Source organism: Cyprinus carpio, chromosome B3, assembly GCF_018340385.1.
Source record: "Cyprinus carpio isolate SPL01 chromosome B3, ASM1834038v1, whole genome shotgun sequence".
NCBI classification, from domain to species: Eukaryota; Metazoa; Chordata; class Actinopteri; order Cypriniformes; family Cyprinidae; genus Cyprinus; species Cyprinus carpio.
In genome coordinates this window covers 34,751,582-34,777,454 of record NC_056599.1, presented here as the reverse complement: position 1 = coordinate 34,777,454, position 25,873 = coordinate 34,751,582, and the positions used below count along the sequence as shown (strand labels likewise).

At 36.6% G+C, this 25,873-nt stretch overlaps 1 protein-coding gene across 1 annotated transcript; it reads left to right on the top strand.

Moving 5' to 3' along the window:
* Positions 1-849: 849 nt before the first annotated feature.
* LOC122136818 lies at positions 850-25,570 on the top strand. Its single transcript, XM_042721417.1, has 6 exons — positions 850-1,108; positions 12,483-12,620; positions 16,092-16,229; positions 24,016-24,099; positions 24,623-24,971; positions 25,421-25,570. The coding sequence occupies exons 1-6, from the start codon at positions 1,044-1,046 to the stop codon at positions 25,568-25,570; spliced, it is 924 nt and encodes a 307-aa protein (XP_042577351.1). The 5' UTR covers positions 850-1,043.
* Positions 25,571-25,873: the final 303 nt, after the last annotated feature.

Sequence of the window (25,873 nt, the reverse complement as noted above, 5' to 3'; positions counted from 1 at the left end):
AAAATTAATCAAAATTTCACAAAATAAAAAAAATAAAATAATAAAAAATTAAAAAAAACCACAACATAAAAATAATTTAATAAAAAACATAAAAAAAAAGACAACAGAATAAAAAAAAAGAAAAAAAGACATAAAGTCATCCGGAATGTCATACTGTAAATTTTATTTAGCCCATAGACTAGTTTTGTTTCTTTGTTTTTCCACTTAAGGTCTGGTTTATTTCTTTTTTATTCAAAAAAAAAAATAACAAAATAAAAACAAGTCATCAGCATATCATAAATAACATTTAATAATATATTATTTACCTATATATGTTTTGTTTGTTTTTCATTCAACAATTAAAATAAGTTCAAAATCGATTTAATACATCAGTGATCTACTGCAAGTGATGGATGGAAAATCGTTCATATTTATTTGTACATTGCCGTTTATTGTACATCCCGTGGAATAGTTATTTGGGGATATAGTCTTTGTTGCTTTTCTGGAATGGTTTCCTTTTAATCTTTGGAATTAGTGGGTAGTTGTGGTAGTTGTGTGATGTTCTATCCTTACCGGATCATTGAATTTGTTTAACAACTCCTTTAAAAAGCTTTTGGCGGACGTAAATATATACTGTATGTATTTAAGTCATTTTAAAGTATATTGCTCTCATTGGTCTATTATCACCACAAAAAAAAATCTGATTACTCGATTAATCATCAGAATAATCGACAGATGACTCAATTACCAAAATAATCGTTAGTGACAACCCTAATAATAACATTAAAGAAATAATATATTAAAGACCAGTTTGACTTTATTTATTTCATACATCTACAGCAGTTCTAATTAATAATTAACAGAGGATTCACTCTAGTTGATGGTTTTTGAATTTATCATTTTATTGTTGAGCACTTGAACATTGGCTCTTCTTAAATTGATTCTCTTTCAACAGCTGCAGTAGTTTTTTACTATAAGCACTTGTATGTTGTTACAGAAAGAGATTGAAGGAGGCTCTTGTTGACTCTTGGAGAGGAGCATCACCAGGATTCAGCTGTGTGTCTATGAAGAGTAACAACTCCATGTATCTGCCCCCTTATCTCAGACCTGCTGTGACCTCTGACCCTGTGTGAGTATCATTATGTCACGCTTGGGGTAGAAATAAACATACAGGTGCCGATCATCAATAAATTTAGAATGTCGTGGAAACAAAGTTCCATTTATTTTTCAGTAATTCAACTCAAATTGTGAAACGTTGTGTATTAATAAAATTCAATGCACACAGACTGAAGTAGATTAAGTCTTTGGTTCTTTTAATTGTGATGATTTTGACTCACATTTAACAAAAACCCACCAATTCACTAATCAACTCAAAACACCTGCAAAGGTTTCCTGAGCCTTCAAAATGGTCTCTCAGTTTGGTTCACTAGGCTACACAAATCATGGGGAAGGACTGCTGATCTCACAATCATTGACAACCTTCACAAGGAGGGTAAGCCACAAACATTCATTGCCAAAGAAGCTGGCGTGCACAGATGAGTAGCCAAGCATGTTAACAGAAAGTTGAGTGGGAAGGAAAAAGTGTTGGTGGGAAGAAAAAGATGCACAACCAACCGAGAGAACCGCAGCCTTATGAGGATTGGTCAAGCAAAATTGATTCAAGAATTTGAGTGAACTTCACAAGGAATGGACTGAGGCTGGGGTCAAGGCATACAGACATGTCAAAGAATTTGGCTACAGCTGTCATATTCCTCTTGTTAAACCACTCCTGAACCACAGACAACGTCAGAGGCGTCTTACCTGGGCTAAGGAGAAGAAGACTGTTTGTATGATATATCGATATTTTCTTTATAAGTGATTCGATAAGAGGCAATACCGTTTATATCGATATACAGTAATTTGATACTAGCGCATATGAAAATATAGTGGAGGACACAGACTGAGCTGCTGTGGAGAAAGTGCATATTCCAATTTGTTCTAAACATGTGACAAGCTTCATATTAAGGGCTTTAAAAACTGGTAAGACAGTTTATAATTTCGTTTCGCATATTAGTTTAAGTGGCTGGGCCCATCATATGCTCTGACAGAAAGGCTGTGAGTGCCGCTGACAGACACATTAGGCTACTCGCGCTGTTAAATGCGTTTGAGATGTGCCGTCTTCCTGAATGCATAACTTAGATTTCACAGGTATATTCTCCATCTGTAAATGTTAGAAAACCATGGAAATATTTCAATTTTTCAGTCAGAAGTGCATGAGCCTTTTGCTTTGGAATTCTCCGCTAAACTTCACAGACATACTTCATTTAGAACGAGCACCGCCACGCGCATACGCGCCAAACAGACAGAGCTCAATTAAATAGGAGTGCAATAATTCTGACTAAAATATGCATTTCGCTGAAATATTTATGTAATAAATGTGACATATAGAATTTTAAACCCTACAGGTAAGTCTTTATGATAGCAATAGCACTGACTGTAAATGGGGTAATCAAAATAGCCTAACAGAACTCTGTGCTTTTGTTCTCATTTATTTTCATTTTTAGTTTAGTGAATTTAACTTCCACTTTAAAAGCCTCATTTTTGTTTTTAGATTGCAATATTACAATGTTTGAATGAAAAATGTGATTTGAACCTTTTTTTGCACATAATATAAAGGCTTACATGGTTACATTCACTTTATTTGTTTTCATAGCATTTAATATGTATTGTTTTGTTGGACAACATTGGGCGGCAAGTGATATATATATATATGTATATATATCTGTACAGATTTTTTTAAATCCAAATACAAAAATGAAAATACCGAAAAAAACACATAAAACAAAAAATCCAAAAAAAAAATACATACAAAAAAATTTCCCACAACACCCACCACCACTACAAAAAAATCCTCTTTTCAGATGAGAGCAAGTTTTGTACTTCATTTGGAAACCAAGGTCCTAGAGTGTGGAGGAAGGGTGGAGAAGCTCATAGCACAAGTTGCTTTGAAGTCCAGTGTTAAGTTTCCACCAGTCCCCTGTGATGATTTTGGGGTGCAATGTCATCTGCTGGTGTTTGGGTCCATTGTGTTTTTTTTTTTTTTTTGAAAAGTCACTGCGCCCGTTGAACAGCTTTTGAAGATGCTGATTTCAATTTCCAGCAGAATTTGGCACCTGCCCACACTGCCAAAACCACCAAAAGTTGGTTAAAAGACCATGGTGGTTGGTGTGCTTGACTGGCCAGCAAACTCACCAGAACCTGAACCCCAGAGAGAATCTATGGGGTATTGTCAAGAGGAAAATGAGAAACAAGGAGACCAAAAAATGCAGATGAGCTGCAGGCACTGTCAAAGAAACAAGAAAAACTGGGCTTCCATACCACCCTCAGCAGTGCCACAAACTGATCACCTCCATGCCACGCCGAATTGAGGCAGTAATTTAAAGCAAAAGGAGCCCCTACCAAGTATTGAGTACATGTATAGTAATGAACATACTTTCCAGAAGGCCAACAATTCACAAAATTTTTTTTATTTTTTTTATTGGTCTTATGAAGTATTCTAATTAGTTGAGATTAGTTTGATTAACATTGATGACAGACGAAACAGCTTTATTAGGCTGCTGCTGTCACAAGACCTATTTTACGGATCCAATACTGATACTCATGCATTTTCTTTCGCAACTGTTTACATTAACTTAAGGCAAAACCGACAGTGCTTATGAGGATACTCACGAGGACGACAATTTTGACGTCATTTTGTGTGTATTTGGCCACTTAAGCGCAACAAACTTAATTTGACCGCAGCGCATGTTTGGATGTGACTGTGAGCACACAGAAAAGCACCTCTGGAGTGTGCGAGTACCGAATGGCTTAAAAAGACAAAAAATTATAATTTTTACACTTTCAGTTTTGATCGTACAGATAAGAGCTATACATCAATCGAATCTGTAAAGGGACTGCTTTTATTTGTATAAACGACAGACATAATAACAACAAAACTTTGCACATTTACAAAATAAAGAAAACAAACAAGGTGCGCTGTCTATAACGAGTCGTCTCGGGGAGTGATGCGTTCAGTCGCGCATGCGCAACATCCTATAGGTTCTGTACTTGAATTATTTAACCTGTTTTGAGTCTTCAGGTTTTTGAGTCTTTCGTTCATCACGTGACAGCCCCATAAGCTTAACCAATGCAATCTGAGTCGGAAAGAGAATTGATTAGTTCATCTTTTGAGTCTTCGTGTTTGAGTCGTTCAATCATCACGAGACAGCCCCATAAGCTTAACCAATGCAAAAAAAACAAAAAAACTAAACGGTATTTCTGCTTTATCAAAGTGATTTCACCATCATATGGACAAAATTTAAAGCATAACCAACTCTTTATTACCTTTACCACAGGAAAAGAACCATCATGACAGAAATTCACACATTTATAAACTGTAAGAAATAAATTTGAAATACAATTTAAGACCAAAACACATCATATAGCTGTAAGAGTAAATAATAAGAACACTAATAATAACTATGCTCCCATTGGTAAGGATTGGGAAGGTTGTAAATTATATTTTCCTTGACAAAAAGCCATGCATTTGAGAAAATGTTGCATTTTCGAACGAAAACATATTAGCATGGGCAAGGCCTTAATTACATGAGCAAATTAAGTGATAATGAGATGATTGATAGCACACAGCTGAAACTAGCTTAGCTGATTGAAACTAATGAGTGTCTATAACAGTGGTGCCCAACCCTGTTCCTGGAGATCTACCTACCTGCAGAGTTCAGTTCCAACCCAGCTTCAGCACACCTACCTATAATTATCAAGTGCTCCTGAAGATTTTAATTAGCTGATTATTACGCCGTGTTTGATCCGGGTTGGAGCTGCTGAACTTTGCAGGTAGGTAGATCTCCAGGAACAGGGTTGGGCGCCACTGGTCTATAACAACAAACTAAGCCCTGGCCACACTAGATGATTTTCAAGTCTACCAATTTTAAAAACAATGGGACTCAACCACAGACATGAAGAGTTTCAACTGGTTTTTTAACTTTATAATCCTCTGAATGTGCACATTAGAGAATTCGACCAGACCGCGAGATCACACACTTGTTGATTGTAGAAACAATTTCACAGTGACACGAGATCTCACGGAAACTCACATCGTGACTAGAGAACAGAAACAAATGGAGAACAATTGACATTGTCAGCTGACTCTCCCAGTGCACACTCTTCTTCACAGTGAAAAACCAGTATAAAAAGCGAACGTGATGTTGTTTTCTCCCTACTATCCGCTTTGTGGCATTTTTGTGGCTGCCAAGTTTCAGCTGTAGAAGCATGTGACAACATTCCGGTAAGTGACACTTGCTTGATCTCATTGGCTATCGCAGGTATTACGTCAGAGGCAGCCAGGTCAAGAGTCGGAAATATCAAACATGTTTGATATTTATGATTTGAGTTCAGGGACGTGCCGATCGGGAGCAGTTAAACAATCATAATGACATCACACAATAGAGAATTAAAAAAAATTGTTTGCAACAAGCCTCGATTCAAACCACCCCCCCCGATCATTCGGGGGTCAAGTTCTAGTCAAGTTAAGCTTATAATTCTTGTCATTCCACTACATGTGTCGACATACAGTGGAACGAAATGTCGTGCCTCACAGTACCTCACCGGGCTACATAAATACTGACATACAAAACAATGAAAGGTAAACAGTTTAAACCTATACACAGCTAACCTACTGACAGATTTTGACTGTAAATTACTACTATATATAAAGGTTTTAACATACACATAAAATAAAAAATACAGACTATACGAATGCTTACATAATCCTATACCTATACACAATCTAACCTACAGACAGATTTCTTTAAATATATATGTTTACCTATACACAAAAAAAAAAAAACAAACAAAATTAATGAATCACACAAACAAACACTGTACCTATACACAACTAACCTAATAAGAGATTTTGACTATGAATATATTTTTTTTTTGGAAAGATATTGCGATTTGATTTGCGATTTTAAATCTGCAAAGTCAAGCTTCAGCTCAATATTGTCAAAAATGCACAACACAATAAGAATAACATCCCCCCTCAAAAAAAACGAAAAAAAAAAACCAAAAACCTGAAATTCTTACAGTTTTCCATTAAGCCATTACAAAATTCCTTTTTGTTTTTGGCATTATTCCAATAGGAATTACTGTTGTTCTACTGGTTGCCATCTGCCAGATTACATCCCACCAATAGAATCCATCAAATAGACACCATTATAGTTTACATTAAAACCAATACAATTCCCATTATAACCCTGAAATCCATTCAATTTTCAATTGTGTTTTGAGAGGGGTTATAAAGCTGAAATAAAATAAATACTGAAATAAAATAAATATAACCGTATTTCTTTAGTCAATTATTAAAGTAGTACATATGTTACATTGTATTTGGTGTAAGGGAAACAGGTCAATTTAGCTCAAAGGGAATCATTTAATCATTTCACGGCTGATCACTGACACGGCCAGTGATTCACTGAACGAGCTGTTTAATATCAAATCTGCACTGGATATTAATATCCAAAGTATAGTGAAAACACTATTAATTAGCACAGTAACAAGATCGGCAGTTTAAGACATTAACTTTTAAGCACAAAACACAAGATACTTCTCTTTTCAATATGAATAAGGCTTTATTAGATAAATCTAAGACATATTAAACTAATCTAACACATAAGCACATGCACTCACATTCACACAAGTTGCGGGAAGATAGAAAGTTATGGAAAGAATGGGTTTAAGAATGAAAATGTGAAATCCCAAGTTTACAGCAGTACGTGAAATTGCATAGACATGAACAACCATCAATCACTTAATTAACCCTCGCATTGAGTTCCTCAATGAGGTTAAAATTATATTAGATACACCAGTACAGATCAGAGTCTGGAAGTAAAGTTACTTGCGTTGCCTGTTTAAAGGGGGTTCCCTTTGTTGTGGTCGAAAGGGGGTTTCCCGAAGTTGCTGATTGGCTGGAAGTTCAGTAGTCGTTGAAGTGACGTCTTGGGAAGCCCGTGGTTGGGTGTAGGCTGAAGATGCAGAGTTGTGGGCTGGTTGAAGTTTCAGACGGGCACGCGAGGTCAGACTCGGAGACACGGCGTTACAAAACTTAACTCAGAACACGAAACTCTCAAACGGAAAAGAAAAAGAAAATAAAGTAAAAGAATAGAAGTAAAGTTTGACGAGACTAGGTGGTGTTTCTTCTCATCGTGGCTAAGTAGCAGCAGGCGTGCAGGCCGAAGTGATGACAAAGCATGACTAAAAGCTAAAGCTAAAAAGCAGGCTAAAAGCAATATTTGATAGTGTCCGGAGTATTTAAACTGGCCTTTTGGCCACACCTCAAATGTTGTCTTGACCAATTAGATATTGTCTTTGCTCGGGGTATCATAAATCATATGTTATCTTATCAAGCACGTGGTCAGAATATTTCCCGCTCTTGCAGGGTATAATTTGGACATGATTCCTATAACAAGAATATGATACATTTGACAAATAACTGATGGTCAGAAACATTTCAAGCAAGCAGATTGAAACACATACATACTAAACATGAATATGAATCCTTAATCTATCCAATAGTTATTAAAAGACATACACAATAAGTGATTATAAACATGATAGTCAAATGTGTGGGTTACATATAAATGAATATGGAGTTAAGCAATGGACTGATATTCCTTTATAAGTCTTTTTGAGTTCATTTTAAGACAGATCTTGTGCCATTCTCTGACATAAAGATGTTCTGTGGAAACCAGAGGTTAAAAGGTCCCCTTAGGAATTTCGGTCTAGTTCTGCTAGGTGGGGGGAAGTCAATCCAACGATCTTGTTTACTCTCATGGGTTTACATGTGATGGTCAAGCTGTGCATCTCTTTGACCATCAATCTTGATTACTTGCCCCAAATCTGACAATCTCTTCTCTGAATTGAAATTGTCAATAATTGTTCTAATGGTGTTAATGTTGAAAGCTGTTCTCTGAAAGAGCTGGTTGGTTTTCTTGTTTCAGACTGTGGTGCTAGGAGTTGATTTACAACATCCTGTTGCCTTTCTGAAGAATTCGGCTCCTCATGTTTCAACAATTGAAATTATCCAACCCATAATTCAACACATAAGTAACTCAATGGGCAAAATGGAATTTTAAGAACAAGTGGAAAATGTGCTGGGCTGAGTTCCCCAAAAGCTTCGTAAGCCTAAGAAGTTCGTAAAAATGATCGTACAACTGATCTTTATATTACGGTCTGTTTCCCAAAAGCATCGTAACTTAAGTAGCACTTGAAAATCATCATAGATCTATGAGTGCTCTGGAGTAATCGTAAAGCCCTAAGTGCATCGTAAGAAGATTTATGCAGTCACCTGCAGGAAAAATCGACTGATTACACCTTTAAGTTTATTCAAGTGCAATGTGATTATAATATAAAAATTTGATTGTACTTTATTGCACATTTTGTTACTCGTTTTTGTTGTTGTTTTAAATGAATTTATAAATGAAAAATAATTAAAAAGAAATACACATCTAAATTAAATGACTGAACAAAAAATTAAATAAATAAAATAATGTAGGAAATATACTTCAAAATTATACATTGATAATCTGTCAATGACTTGCTGACTTGCACGGAAACCAGCAACCAATTGGACCCAGAAATAATGTCTCTCTCTCTCTCTCGCTCTCTCTCGCTCTCGCTCTCTCTCGCTCTCTCTCTCTCGCTCTCTCTCTCTCTCTCTCTCTCTCTATATATATATATATTATATATATATATATATATATATATATATATATAATATATATATATCTATAATATATATATATATATATATACACTGCTCAAAAAAATTCAAGGAACACTTTTTTAATCAGAGTATAGCATCAAGTACTTCTGGGATATTGATCTGGTCAGTTACGTAGCAGAGGGGGTTATTAATTCATTTCAGCTGCTTTGGGTGGTTAATAAAATTAAAAACAGGTGCACTAGATGGGCAACCATTAGAAAACCCCCAAAACAGGAATGGTTTTACAGGTGGAGGCCACTGACATTTATTTTTCCCTACACAACTTTTCTGATTGTTTTTCACTAGTTTTGCATTTGGCTAGGGTCAGTGTCACTGGTAGCATGAGGCGATACCTGGACCCTACAAAAGGTTGCACAGGCAGTCCAACTCCTCCAGGATGGCGCATCAATATTTGCCAGAAGGTTTGCTGTGTCTCCCAGCACAGTCTCAAGAGCATGTAGGAGATTCAAGGAGACAGGCAGTTACTCTAGGAGAGCTGGACAGGGCAGTAGGAGGAACATTAACCCATCAGCAGGACCTGTATCTGCTCCTTTGTGTGCAAGGAGGAACAGGATGAGCACTGCCAGAGCCCTACAAAATGACCTCCAGCAGGCCACTGGTGTGAATGCCTCTGGAGAAAAACAATCAGAAACAGACTTCATGAGGGTGGCCTTAGGGCCTGACGTCCCTCTAGTGGGCTCTGTGCTCACTGCTTGGCACCGTGTAGCTTGATTGGCATTTGCCATTGAACACCAGAATTGGCAGGTCCGCCTCAGCCGCTCTGTGCTTTTCACAGATAAGAGCAGGTTCACCCTGAGCACGTGTCACAGATGTAAAAGGGTCTGGAAAAGCGGTGGAGAATGTTACTGTATGCTGCCTGTAACATTGTTCAGCATGACCGGTTTGGTGGTGGGACAGTGATGGCATGGGTCCTGGGAAGGCATATCCATGGAGGAACACAGAGACCTCTACAGGCTAGACAATGGCCACACTTACTGCCATTAGGTATCGGGATGGAATCCTTGGACCCGTTGTCAGACCCTACACTGGTGCATTGGGTCCTTGTTCCTCCGAAGGTTGCGTCTGACTATATATGAACTAGCTGTTTTAAATACAGTATTTTTATATTTAACATTAGTATATCAGTATGTTTGAAAGTATATTTTTTCAATTATTGGTGATTCCATAGGCTCTCTTTCAAGCACCTGCTCGGTTTAAAACACCAAATAGTTATGCTATGACAAGAACAAAGAGTCTCTCTCTTGCTCTATCCATGCACGATAATATCGTGTATCATCTATCTCACAAGCTGACGATATGACGATTTGAATCGCCCAACTCTAATATATGTATATATGTGCGCGTGTGTGTGTGTTCTGTTTGCGCACAGCTTTCCCAGTCAATCTAATAAAAAAAATCTTAATATGTTTTTGAGAAATGTTGGGAAATGTGAGACTCTGTTGAGTTCCTGTGCCTTTCTCCCCTCCGCATCTCTGTGCAGCATAGCAACACATTTATCAGCACATGCACATAACAGACAGGCAGAGAGGCGCAGAAGTAAAGCCCTCCCTCCCTTGAGGTGAGTGGTGATGAGCAAAAGACTAACCTCGAATTTACAGCTAATTACCCAAAACACAATAAGCAATTATAGTTCATTTGTCTTGCTAACAGCCATGACTCATGAAAGCTACCATGTAAGTTAGTTAAAGTTTAGCTAAAGCAATAGGAAGTCTAGTAGGATAGACCAGTGCACATTCTTTCACTGCATATTCAGTTTAATAAAATGCATTTAGAATGATCACAAAATTCAAGATATGGGGGCAGAAATGTATATAGTTATGTCATTTCATATAGTTAATCAGTATCATGCGAAGACTGACGTTTTTCCACCAAAAATACAGCATGGTTACAAATGTGATTTTGATTTTATACAGCAGTTCAATAATCAAGAATTTAATATTAAGAAACTTACATTTTAGACAAACTATTGACTGTTTTTGCTCTATTTCGCCAACAAATAGAATCCCAATTTGTGTCTTTGTGCAACATGACGGTTTTCCTTCCTGAATGAATCAACCATTTAAATGATTCGGTTCAATCGCAATGACTCACTTATTAACAGTGACTTGCTGCCACCTACTGGCAGTTTTAATCTTTTCATTTAAAAAAAATTATAATTTCAAATATCAGTATTCAACATTGTGGGCCCTATTTTAACGATCTAAACGCAAAGTGTAAAGCGCACGGCGCAGGTGCACTCAGGGCGTGTCCAAATCCACTTTTGCTATTTTAACAACGGAAAAACGGTTGGTGCGCCGGGCGCATGGTCTAAATGGGTTGTCCCTATTCTCTTAATGATTAATATTTTTTTTTTTTGGGCGTAACGTGCAATAAACCAATCAGAGTCTCATCTTCCACTCCCTTTAAGAGCCAGTTGCGCTCGTGTCATGACGGATTTGCTATTTACACGGCGGAATTTGGCAAAGCGCAAAGACACGTCTTGGAGATGAAACGGAGCTGCTCGTGTGCGAGCAAATAGATAGCCTAATTCTGATACATGCGATGACTATTGACTATCCATTATGGACATGTAGGCATTTTTATATTTAATTAGCCTACAAAAAATTCTTATGCATTGCAATCCTTTAATTTCTAATATTTGGCATGTTTGTGTGCTGCTGTGCATTCCTGTGTTTAATAAGCAGCGTGTACGCACGTTGTGGACCCGCCTATACTAACAAGCTCTTTAAATAACAAAGAAAAAACATTGCGCCAGACTTTAGACCAGGTTTGAGTTGGTCTATGGCGCAGTCTATTTTCAGCACCTAAAAATAGCAATGCGCCTGAACACACTCTTTTTTTAGACCAGCACGCCCTTGGGCGCACAAATAGGCGCAAATGCATTTGCTAATTAAATGACATGGCGCTGGATGGGAAAATGCGAACGGCGCCGGACTGAAACTAGCAAACACACTTGCGCTGCACCCTTGCGTCGTGTATGATAGGGCCCTTTATGTTTAAAATATCAAAACAGTATTAATGCATTTGTAACTGCAGGTTAAATGCATTCATGTCCTGCATTAAACAATGTGTAAATGCATCTAAATGACACTTCGAATGCAGCTTCTGTGTTTTCTCTGCATTGCAAACAAATTACTTAAAAACCTAACTCACTTACTCACTTAAAAAACCAAAAAAAAAATTAAAAAAACCCACAAAATCAATTAAAAAATTTAACTCACAAATATATGCACACTTTAGAAATGGCTTTATAAAGGTAAAAATGCCCTGAACTGACCACCACACATAATATAATATGAAGAATGAAGAATATCAAAAACTTTAGGAGTCAGCTGTCCACGATAGACCTTAAGATATCAGCACAATAACGCACTCAGCAAAATAAAATCTAATTATTGTTATTGATAGAATCCCAGAAAATATTGAGATATGTTTTTTGTCAGCATCGCACACCCCTAATATATTTAACGTTTTGATTAGAATTTTTTTTAAAAATAAATATGTGAAGTGCCCTTTTTTTTCCACTTGAGCTCCTGCCCCTCAAAATGTCTGTGCATGTCCCTGATTGGCACAATTTACGTTACCTTTCTATCTAGTTAATTTTGATGGTTTCTGAAGTCTATTATATGGTTGAGCACTTGAAATAGTGAAATAGTGTTTTACTCTAAGCACTTGTATGTTTTTACAGAAAGAGATTGAAGGAGGCTCCTGTTGACACTCAGAGAGCAGCATCTCCAGGATTTAACTGTGTGTCTGTGAAGAGTAACAACTCCATGTATCTGCCCCCTTATCTCAGTGATGGACCTGCTGTGACCTTTGACCCTGTGTGAGTATCATGAAGTTGAATGTGATATTTATGATGATTTACTCTCAGAGGTTCTTTTCTCTGAATATGAGTGAATAGATAACAGTATTAAAGACCAGTTTTACTTGGATCTGCTGTGACTTCTGACCCTGTGTGAGTATCATTGTCACGCTTGGGTAGAATAAACATACATGAAGATTTAAGCAAATAAGGCTTTTAAGTCTTTATAAGGTCTTTAATAATCCAAACTGGGTAAATCCAACATAGAAGGATCCACCAAAACACGCAGTAGAGAAAAGAACCAACAAACAAGAACAGAAACAGTGGAACTTAGGCTACGTCTACATTAATCCAAATACATCTTAAAATAGCATTCACGCTAGAGTTTTCAATAGTTTTCCAAAAGTTTTTTATCCACACTGAAACGTCAGAAAACATTTCAGGTTACGGATGTAACCATGGTTCCCTGAGAAGGGAACGAGACACTGCATCCTCTTGGGGTCGCTAAAGGGAACACCTTCAGCGTGACCAGTGTCTGAAGCATACATCTAAATACAACAATAACATTGGCCAGTGACAGCCTGTGACGTCATCACCCGGTGCGACCACAGTATAAAAGGGCACCGGGAGAACACGTCATCTGCTTCTTCATCTTCATCTGGCGTTTAAGTAGTGTTTGGATCCATGTCCTCGTTATTTGAAACCTGATGACACACACAAACTTTGCATCATTTGTTTGGGCGAAGAGCACGCACATGATGTCCTCAAGGGGGCAGTTTGTGTGCACTGTGAGCTTTTTCCTATGGAAAAGCTCCACTCTGTTTTGTCTCTCTTTTTGAGAAAAAAAGAGGGACAGCCATCAGCTCCCCGTGGCTCAGTACCCTCCATTGCTGATAATGCTTGATAATGAGCTCTTGGGGATCGCAGATGGATCCGGCTGATGAGTTAAAAAAGAGCCTTTCCCTTTCGCGCTCATCAGTCACGGACGAAAGTGAGCTGCTGGACGATAATGCTATCTCTCTTACATCGTCTGATCCAGCAACTAGTGCTCTGCTGGCTCAAAGCCAGGGCTCTAGACTAACTTTTTGCACTGGTTGCACTGGTGCGCCTAACTTTTTTCTTAGGTGCACCAGCACAAAAGTTAGGTGCACCCAAATTTTCGACCACATCGCATTTAACACCTCATTATGACAAGTTCACTTTTTTTTTTTTAATCGCTGTCTATATAGGCAATATTGACTTGTAGCCTAAATGATTAACAATCAGGTCAACATAAAGTTCTTTATTTGAAGCACAATTCTACAAGAAAGGTAACTTACTGAAAAAGTGTTGGTGCTTAAAGTGCTTCACTGAGCTGAAATGTAAACTTCTCAAGATAAATGAAATAAAAAGAAAATCTAAATTAAGCGTTTTTAAGGGCTTCAAACTGAACATCTCATGCCTCAATGTCTTATGGACTATCCTCCATTGCAGTCACATGCCCCTCGGATGGCCAACTCATGTAGTTTGGCCTTCTTGATCTTTGGCCTTGGCTAAACCAGCTGGCCACACAAATGTTACTGGAATAATTTGAGGAATGTTTCATTTGCATAGAACGTGTTGTCTTTTCTTAACGCTGTAATGCACCTTCGCGTGAAGTTGAAGATCGATTCCTGATCAATCGATGCCAACTTATTCAGCACCTTCACTTGGGACAGCGCCTTTGTAACGTCGGACGTAAGAGGCAGGTTGTTAAGAAGCTTCCTAAGGGACACTTCGGGGAACACACTTAGGCACATAAACAACGTTGGTAAGATATATCTTTCGAGCCATCTAACATCAATAATATTTAAAATAATATCTTAAACCAACCCAGTTTTGTATGTAATAGCAAAGTGATTATATTTTGTATTGTTTTTTATTAAGTTAATTTAGAAAAACGTTAGGAAGAATTTTTTGTTTGTTAAATATACGTTTTTTTTTTTTTTTTTTTAAAGTAACAACTAAGCGGCCAGCGGCAGACAGTGAGCCTATGTTTGATCAATTTAGCCTTCTCAAATCAATAATTGACTTGCCTAAAATAAAATCTATAGATATAAAACAGTTCAAACATATAACAATGTTTAAATGTTAGACCCAGATAAATGTGCGCTATATTCAATAGTTTGTGCGGAGACGCTTCAGGATATGGAGACGCCAGCCTGATCACTTGCATTTTTTCAGTGGATACACAGTCATTTTTTGCTCATAAAGGTAAGAGCAATACATCATTCGTAACTGCAAAGGGTCTACTTTTATTTGTGTGCACTCACAATATCAACAAAACGTTGCGCTTTCTGCCGTGTCGTCTTTAACAGGAGTTCAAAAATGAACCGACACTCAGTGAAAACATGTCTAAATGATTAAAATATCTATAGACATGATAAATATATCTATAGAAAGCTTTAAATGACTACTTAACACAATAAAACAAATCGAAAACAAAAACTTTCATTATAATCATAATCCGTAAAGATGCACTTCTCTCTAAAGGCGCATCTAATGAGATGGCGAGTCAGGATCAGCAACTTCATCCTTGCGACACAGACTCAGAAAACACTAGTTTATTAGTAAATAATTCAAATATCTCCTTACTGTTTCCCCGTCAAATTTATGGTAATTACTTTTGCCGGTGTTTAAGCTATTGCGTGTATTTGAACGCAGAACTCTTCAGCTGCGCTGACAGCACACACCATACTGCTGCTGCAGGACACTAAACACCGTCCAGCCGCTCTTGACAGTCACGGTAGCACGGTCTCGTGTTGTTTCCACCAGGTCGGCAATTTTGTTTCATCACTAATTGATTGATGTCTAAAATACAAAAGTAAGGAGAAGTCTAAAACAGGCGGAAGGCCCGGCCCGCGTCTTAACTATGACGTGAAAATTGGCCCGAAGCCCGGCTCGAGGGGCGTAAAAAAGTCGGGGCCCGTCGGGCTCGGGCTGAAATGCAGGGCTCTAGTGTCTGTTGTTTAACCACAGGGAGACTTTCAGAGTCGTGGAGACTTTTTTTTCCCTCGAACGGCTGGTCACACCGGTGCAACCTCTGATTTTTTTTTTAAGTCGCACCATTGAGAAATTAGGTCGCATGTGCGACCAAACTGGTCGCACTCTAGAGCCTGGTGAGCAGGAGATTCAGATGAGGACAAAGAAGTTTCCTTTCTAGCCATAGCCCTCCAGCTCAGGCGAGCCTTCCATTTCTTCTTTCTTTCTTCTTTTAATAATAAGCTGGATCCTTGATGACTCTACGAGGGGAAAGAAGAAATGGTTTCCTGAAAAGTTCTTAAAAAGCAGGATTTATTTTTAAACAATTTCTTTAAACCAGTGGTTCTCAAACTTTTTATACCAAGTACCACTTCATAATGGTACCACCATAATGACCATCTCTAAGTACTACCAATAATGACCAACATTAAATTGATTCTCTTTCAACAGTTGTAATAGTGTTTTACTCTAAGCACTTGTATGTTTTTACAGAAAGAGATTGAAGAAAGCTCCTGATGACACTCATAGAGCAACATCTCCAGGATTCAGCTGCGTGTCTATGAAGAGTAACAACTCCATGTATCTGCCCCCTTATCTCAGTGATGGACCTGCTGTGACCTTTGACCCTGTGTGAGTATCATGAAGTTGAATGTAATTTTTTTTAACATCATGATTTACTCACTGAGGTTCTTTTTTTAGAATATGATTTAAGATTCAAGATTTGTATTTGTCACATACACAGTTATATAGAGAATACATAACCTGCAGTGAATTGTAAATCAGGTCCACTCCATAGACTGTTGAAGGTATGTATGAAGAAGAACAATGTGCAAAAGGTAAGTACAATAATTCAGGTTGTTACATAGCAGCAAACAAAACAGAAAATGCTGTGTGTAGTGACAGTCTGAGGTTTATTGAATATACTGAATGAGCTTCATATATGATCTTGGTTTTGCGCAGCTTGTCAGTGAACAATGGCTCTGTGTAATAAATGCTGAAAATCATACCAGTGAAATATGATTTTCAAACCCATGCTGATCTATAAAACAAAACGACTGACATTTGCAAAGCGCGTGCATAAGATGCGCCTTTCCGAGAGGGCACAATCCCCTATAAAGTAGCTACATTATTGCGAAATGTGTCTTGGCGAGATTCACACAAAGATAATCTGTTATGTCTTACATAACGCTTAGTTAATGTTTGGGGAAAAATCTGATGTGTAACATTATATTAGATCCATGCATTACAGCAGGTCCTAATATAGATCTGTCTCAATGTTAATCAAACATTAAAAGAAAAGACAGAATCACTCGCTGATGGTTATTCTTATTTTTAATAACAAAGATAAAATAAAAAATAGCTATATTATTGTGATAAATAATATAGTAATTTTTGTTAAGAAAAGAATGGGAGAAACATTTGCAACGTTGTTTGGTGATTTTGCTTTGGAATCTTCAGAAAACTTTTAACTTTTAAAAATAACTCATTTTTGAAAATTTGCTCATTCCGACTCATTAAACAAACAACAGGGTCACATATTTTGAAAATATTTCCATGTATATATTTATATTTATATAATTTATATTATATATAAACATATTTAATATAAAACATAACATATTTTTCTTAAATATATACATATAGTGTGTGTGTATTCATATACAGTACAGGTCAAAAGTTTGGGGGAAACATTACTATTTTTAATGTTTTTGAAAGGAGTCTCTTCTGCTCATCAAGCCTGCATTTATTTGATCAAAAATACAGAAAAAAAAGTATATTGTGAAATATTATTACAACTTAAAATAATAGGTTTTCTATTTGAATATACTTTAAAAAAATAATTATTCCTGTGATGCCAAGCTGAATTTTTCAGCATCATACTCCAGCCTCCTTCAGTGTCACATGTAACATCCAGTCTATCACATGATCATTTAAAAATCATTCTAATATTCTGATTTATTATGATGTGTTGGAAACAGTTCTGCTGTCTAATATATTTGATGAATAAACGGTTTAAAAAGAACTGCATTTATTCAAAATAAAAAAAAATTCTAATAATATATATTCTAATAATATAGTTTCTTATGGAGGTAAATCAGTAGCTAAACTCGAGAGGTTGGACATCTGAATGTGAGAACTTGTCATATTAACATTCGTATTTGTAAGTTGAAATTTACACTCACAGCTCTGATGTGAAAAGCTGAATCTTTCAATTTGCACACACAGACAATGATTAAACACCCGTGTTTTGAATGGGAAGTTGTAGATTAATAGTCACAAATGTGTAAAATGACATACACAAATGTTTACCGACAGATTTATTTTTGCACTTTACTTCAGTTTCGCTGCACAACGTCAAGTCGGCACTTACAACCTCTCAGATCTGGCAGTACGAGTTCAAATCCTAGCGCTCTGACTTTTGCTACTCTTTTTGCAGTATTCCTGTTGCAAAACTCACTTGTGCACTTGGTATATGCAGACGTGAGAGCGCAGTGCCAGGGGCGGGGCTTTGGTGCGAAATGAATGAACATTTAATTACAGTCGCGATGGCCTGACCAATGAACAACGCCAGCCATCGCGACTTGCCAAGAAAGAATTTGTGTTTTTATTTTATGCATATGTATCAGTTATTTGTAAAACACAACTGCAAAAGCTATTTTCACTGAATATCCTTAGCTTTTACAGGATTTTTAAGACACTGCATTCATTTTGTCATTCAGGTATTATCTGGTAGACAAATAATGCAACATCTTTTCATATGTATATCCCACTGCATATCGCTGTACCAGAATCGCAACATAACTCTGTTGTTTTTATTATTTTTATGATTTGTATTCATATGTATATCCCCCGCTGCCTATGCAGAGTAATATACGCTGCACCAGAGCAGCTGAGAAACAGTTTGTGACTGCTGTTGATCTCACCGCCACGCGGTCATGTGGAGCTATCAATAGTACTAAACATCTCGCGCTGTCAATCTATTTGAATGGGATGTAATCAGGACAGACAGCGGTTTCACTATATTTGCAGCGATTTTTAATTATTAACACAATGTACATTGATTGTGCATGGCTGACTACGCTTTACAATAGCATTTTATTCTGGAGATGAAACAGTATTATATCGCATTCGCATACTCCTTCGCAGCAGTCAAATGTGATCAAACACCTTAAGTGGAACTTTTAACCAATAAAATAACTGCACTACATAGCTCTTACATAGCTCTTACTTAGCTCAGTCCTGTTAGTTAATTTGAAGAGATTATGATACTAAAATAATATGCGCAATAATTATGATCCCTGAATGATGCATTTAAAATATAACAATTTCTAATATGCTTATTATTTATATTACAATAAGTGTAGTATTTAGGGTTAAAATAGAGAAAATGCTTTTAAAATTCCAGTGCAAAGAGGCAAATTAGAGGCATTTGGTGTCCAGAAAGATAATATTCATATGTAATGCCATTGTTTAACCATTATTGATGTTTAATAAATAGATGTATTTAGCTCTACTCTAGTTGCTCAAAACAGTATTGCTGGTCATAACTGCTTATTTTTTAGGTTTTTGCTTTTTAATGTACATTTTAGACATTATCAAACACATCGATTTTTAAAGTTTTTTTTATGTGCATTTAAAAAGGTTCATTACTGACAAGCAAATTAGGAATTTAATCCAATGAAGAAGTTTAAATATTTTTACAAATCATAAAAATAATAAAAACAACAGAGTTTATGTTGCAATTCTGGTACAGCGATATGCAGTGGGATATACATATGAAAGATGTTGCATTATTTGTCTACCAGATAATACCTGAATGACAAAATGAATGCAGTGTCTTAAAATCCTGTAAAAGCTAAGGATATTCAGTGAAAATAGTTTGCAGTGTTTTTACAAATAACTGATACATATGCATGAAATAAAACACATTTCTTTCTTGGCATGTCGCGGTGGCTGGCGGTGTTCATTGGTCAGGGCATCGACCAATAAAATGTCTTCATTCGCACCAAAGCCCCGCCCCTGGCTCTGCGCTCTCACATCTGCATATACAAGTGCACAAGTGAGTTTGCAACAGGAATACTGCAAAAAAGAGTAGCAAAAGTCAGAGCGCTAGGATTTGAACTCGTACTGCCAGATCTGAGAGGTTGTAAGTGCCGACTTGACGTTGTGCAGCGAAACTGAAGTAAAGTGCAAAAGTAAAATATGTCGTAAACATTTGTGTATGTCATTTTACACATTTGTGACTATTAATCTACAACTTCCAATTCAAAACACGGGTGTTTGATCATTGTCTGTGTGTGCAAATTGAAGAATTCAGCTTTTCACATCAGAGCTGTGAGTGTAAATTTCAACTTACAAATACGAATGTTAATATGACAAGTTCTCACATTCAGATGTCCAACCTCTCGAGTTTAGCTACTGATTTACCTCCATAGTTTCTTTACTATCACTTTTTATCAATTTAACACATCCTTGCAGAATAAAAGTATTTATTTTATTTAAAAAAAAGAAAAAAAAATTACTGACCCCAAATTACTGACCAGTAGTGTATATTGTTATTACAAAATATTTATATTTTAAAAACTAGCTTCTTTTTTTTTTTTTTTTTTTTTTTTACTTTTTTATCATCAAAAGTGTCCTAAAAAATAGCACATGTTCTGAAAAAAATATTAAGCAGCAGAACTGTTTCCAACTTTGATAATGAATCAAAATTTAGAATGATTTTCTAAAGGATCATGTGATAATGATCCTAAAAATTCAGCTTTGCATCACAGAAATAAATGATATTTTAAAGTATATATAAATTTAAAACAATTATTTTAAATTGTAATAATATATCACAATATTACATTTTGTTTTCTGTATTTTTGATCAAATAAATGCAGGCTTGATGAGCAGAAGAAACTTCTTTCAAAAACATTAAAAATAGTAATGTTTCCAAACTTTTGACCTGTATTGTGTATATATATATGAAGAGTTTGGTTCCAAAACGCAATAAATCCATTTTAATTAATTTGAGTAAAAATATGTTTTCTTTACCAAGAAAGTGGCAAGATGAAAACCACTATTTTCTGTTTCAAACTTTCACATAGCATCTTTAGGTTGTAATAACATAAAAATTTCAAATCCAGATTTTGATTTTCAAAGATTTATAATAAAACAATATACTCGTGCTGGTCATATAATTAGAATATCATCAAAAAGTTGATTTATTTCACTAATTACATTTTCAAAAAAAGTGAAACTTGTATATTATATTCATTCATTACACACAGACTGATAATATTTCAAATGTTTATTTCTTTTAATTTTGATGATTATAACTGACAACTAAAGGAAATCCCAAATTCAGTATATCTCAGAAAAATTAGAATATTGTGAAAAGGTTCAATATTGAAGACACCTGGTGCCACACTCTAATCAGTTAATTAACTCAAAACACCTGCAAAGACTTTAAATGGTCTCTCAGTCTCTAGTTCTGTAGGCTAACACACATCATGGGGAACACTGCTGACTTGACAGTTGTCCAAAAGACAACCATTGACACCTTGCACAAGGAGGGCAAGACACAAAAGGTCATTGCAAAAGAGGCTGGCAGTTCACAGAGCTCTGTGTCCAAGCACATTAATAGAGAGGCGAAGGGAATTGAAAGATGTGGTAGAAAAAAGTGTACAAGCAATAGGGATAACTGCACCCTGGAGAGGATTGTGAAAAAAAACCCATTCAAAAAATGTGGGGGGAGATTCACAAAGAGTGGACTGCAGCTGGATGTCAGTGCTTCAAGAACCACTATGCACAGACGTTATGCAAGACAGGGTTTTCAGACCACTCTTGAAACAACAGACAGCGTCAGAAGCGTCCTCGCCTGGGCTAAAGAGAAAAAGGACTGGACTGCTGCTGAGTGCTCCAAAGTTATGTTCTCTGATCAAAAATAAATTTTGGAACTCAGGGTCCCAGAGTCTGGAGGAAGAGAGGAGAGGCACACAATCCACGTTGCTTGAGGTCCAGTGTAAAGTTTCCACAGTTAGTGATAGTTTTGGGGTGCCATGTCATCTGCTGGTGTTGGTCCATTGTGTTTTCTGAGGTCCAAGGTCAACGCAGCCGCATACCAGGAAGGTTTAGAGCACTTCATGCTTCCTGCTGCAGACCAACTTTATGGAGATGCAGATTTCATTTTCCAACAGGACTTGGCACCTGCACATAGTGCCAAAGCTACCAGTTACCTGGTTTTTGAGGACCATGGGTATCCCTGTTCTTAATTGGCCAGCAACCCGCCTGACCTTAACCCCATAGAAAATCTATGGGGTTTTGTGAAGAGGAAGATGTGATATGCCAACCCAAGAATGCAGAAGAGATGAAGGCCACTATCAGAGCAACCCTGGGCTCTCATAACACCCTGAGCCAGTGCCACAGACTGATCGACTCCATGCCACGCCGCACTGCTGCAGTAATTCAGGCAAAAGGAACCCGAACTAAGTATTGAGTGCTGTACGTGCTCATACTTTTCATTTTCATACTTTTCAGTTGGCCAAGATTTCTAAAAATCCTTTCTTTTGTATTGGTCTTAAGTAAATATTCTAATTTTCTGAGATACTGAATTTGGGGTTTTCCTTAGTTGTCAGTTATAATCATCAAAAATGAATAGAAATAAACATTTGAAATATATCCGTCTGTGTGTAATGAAATGAATATAATATACAAGTTTCACTTTTTGAATGGAATTAGTGAAATAAATCAACTTTTTGATGATATTCTAATTATATGACCAGCACCTGTATATTTTTTTCCCCAAAATGCAATAAATCCATGACACTTTTTTTTTCTTCATTGAATCAATATAAAAGTTATTTACAACATAAAATACACAACATAGTAAGTTGATCCACATATGACAGCCTCTGTACTTGGTCAATACTAATCTTATATAATGGCACTGGACAAAAAATACATTCAATCAGTCAACGCTCCCAAAAATGAATTCATTGGGTCATCTTGTTAATGCTATAAGTTAATTAGGCCTACAACAATAAGATAAAATTTTATCATGGACCTTTCCCTTACATTATCATGAAAAAGTCATTCGTTGACATGAACATCACCAAAACATTAAACCACAACAAGAAATTCCAAATTCCAAAATGACATTTCCCTTACAAACTCAACTGTTGTAACCAAAAGTGCATTCCTTCTGTGCCATGTAACATTCATACATACGAAAAACATTCAGTTGCTAGGGCTATACATTAAAAAAAAATCGCGTACGTAAAAAAAAAATTACACTAAACAAAAACATTAATGGCATTAATAAAAACACTTACACTGACAAGCTATGCAATATCGCGTTCATAAACGAATGTGACTCATCTGCGATTATGAGTTATTGCATAACTTGTCAGTTATGTATGGCTCTGTGGATTAAATGCCGCTGAAAGCACGCAATGGAGATTTATCACAGAACCGGCTTTACTGACGAGATGCGCATGACAATCACATGCGATTTATCATGCAGACCTTGTTTGTTTGTTGATCACAAAGTAGATGAACAAAACTAATACTAAATGTTTGATAAAAATCCCGCCAAAACTGTCTAGAGTGTGTGGAATGGTGCCCTGTGATTGGTTGTTACTGTTTACAGTGCATGGAATGGTGCACTGTGATTGGTTGAGCGGATATATCGCTATCGTTTTGCAGAGAAAGGAGACTGGCATTTGTCACGGTTTGGAATAAAAGGAAGAAAACATGACCTAATAACTCTGCGGATACCGTATTTTGCGTGTAAAATTATAAATGGACTTTTCAATATTAACCAGATACACTATACTGATTTTGGCGGGGAAACTCAATTAAAAAACAAAAAGCGTGTTATCGCGTTTTTAGAACCAACTCTTCATATATACATATACATAATAAATATACACAGTACACACACATGCATTATGTACACAAAACTTTTATTTTGGATTGCGATTAATCGCGATATATGCATGGTGGAATAGGCTATACATGCTCATTATGGTTTACTTCTTGCCCAACTTGTACATGAAAAGAAGGAAAAAAAATAACAGAATTATTTTAAAGGGAAATTATTGTGAAATGTTTCCAAAGTGTTAATGTTCAGGGGTGGATTGCCAGCAACAGCCATTTTTAGGATGGCTTGTGATTTTGTCTTAGTGACTTAGGAGTCCTCTTGACTTCCCCATAACTTTTGACAGATTTAGGAGCTGATTTTAGTGTAAAAACACTCTGTGAAGTACTCTTAGAGCAAAAATGTAGGAATCCTAAAATTAGGACTGACATGTTTTGTTTTTAGGAGTTTCTCCTAAGTTGGCAAGTTAGGAGCTACTTTTACCATTGAAAATTCCCCCTAAAATATCCCCCTACAATATTTCCCACAATATTCCCATCATCATCTCAGTATCATCAGCAGGAAAAGAAAGAGAGCAGCTTCTCCACTGCAGCCCCCTGATCTCAGTGATGAATCAATGCCCTTTGATCCTGCGTAAGTACGTTCATGTAGAGAGAGATGTTCAACACAAGAACAAATAATGCATACAGAAATAACGAGAGAAATTTACATTTTTTATTTATTTCTACAGTGAAGTTTTTTAGACAAAAGATAAACTTATTAAATTTAATAAAATTAAATAAAATTGTGTTCTCAGAAGTTGTGTTTTAACAGCAAATATAACACTAAAATTAAACTCATGATATAAAGAAGGATAACTGAAAACAAAAAGTGAATAGGACCTTTGCTAAATACTGTACCTATGCTTATGTTAAATAGTGCTCTTGTGTGCTTCTCTATGTCTATACCTTTTAAGAAGGATCTGTTGCCCACTATAAATTCATTATAATTCAAATTATAATCTTATCTTATTGAGCTTATCGATTGAACACTCTTTTTAAGTGTGGTTGCAGTATGATTTCAAATAAGATTATTTAATATTAGAGACATTTAAATATTTGTTTTGATAAAGTTTCTGTTTGTTTTTGTCTCTGTGTTCTTCTTAATGTATTTTCAGTGGTGGGAGAGCTGACCAGATCAGATCTGTGTCCTGTCAGACCTTCACATCCTCCTACAGTCAGAACCACTTCAATCATCATGACACAGAAGCAGCCCTGCAGCTCGATTATCACCCACCAGTGTATGATGATCTGAAGAGAGTCAAAGACCGGCACAAGACCAGCATGAAGAACAAGTATGAGAGCTTATTTGAGGGAGTCAAACTACAAGAGAATCAGACACTCCTGAACAGGATTTACACACAGCTGTACATCATAGAGGGAGAGAGTGAAGTAGTGAATGAAGAACATGAGGTGCTACAGATGGAGAAAAGTTACAGAACACTCCAAGACACACTCCAATCAACTGCAATGACATCTTTAATCCTTTACCGAACCAGGATATGATTTTGAGATGAGAAGAGGAGAGAGAAAGACGAAATAAAGACTGTTTTCTTACTAAAGGCATCGCTGGAATTGGAAAAGAACACAGGTCTTACATGTGCAGTCTCTGTTCATTCTGGACTGGGCCGAGGGAAAAGCCAATCAGGATGTAGATTCATGTTTGTGCTTACATTTAGAGAGCTGAAACTTGATTAAAGATCATCAGTACAGCCTTCACAGACTTCTGCTTGACTTTCACCCTGAACTTCAAGATCTGGACTCAAAGATTTATGATGAATGTAAAGTGTGTGTTCATCTTTGATGTCTGGAGTGAAAGCAGCAATTAAACTGATGTTTTCAAACGGTGCAGAAAGGAGTTTCTGATGTGACTGAGATTTCATCAGTGGGTGTGTTGATGTCAAACCTCCTGAGAGGAGATCTGCTTCCCTCTGCTCTCATCTGGATCACCACCAGACCAGCAGCACACCAATCAGATCCCCTCTAACTACATCAACCGTGTGACAGAGATTCAGGGATTCAATGATCCTCAGAAGGAGGAATATTTCAGGAAGAGAAATCAGTGATGAGCATCAACATTCCAGCAGAATCATCTCACACAATCAGAAGAGCAAGAAGCCTCCAAATCATGTTTCACATACCTGTCTTCTGCTGGATCTCATCCACTGTGCTTCAAAACATCCTGAAACAAGATCTCAGTGCAGAATCCCTCAAACTCTGACTGAAATGTACATCTACTTTCCTGCTCATCAAAACAAATATGAGGAACCAGAAGTATGAAGAGAGAAAATCCAGAGAAACTCCTGCAGTCCAACAGAGAAGTGATTCTGAAAACTTGCTGAACTGGCTTTCAGTCAGCTGATGAAGGG

Bases quoted from the DNA above. Each gene is read 5' to 3' on its own strand.
- LOC122136818 (XM_042721417.1), top strand. From the start codon at position 1,044: ATGAAGAGTAACAACTCCATGTATCTGCCCCCTTATCTCAGACCTGCT. The intron at 16,230-24,015 runs GTGAGTATCATG...TCATCATCTCAG, and splicing joins GCTGTGACCTTTGACCCTGT to TATCATCAGCAGGAAAAGAA. The intron at 24,972-25,420 runs GCAATGACATCT...ACCTCCTGAGAG, and splicing joins AAGACACACTCCAATCAACT to GAGATCTGCTTCCCTCTGCT.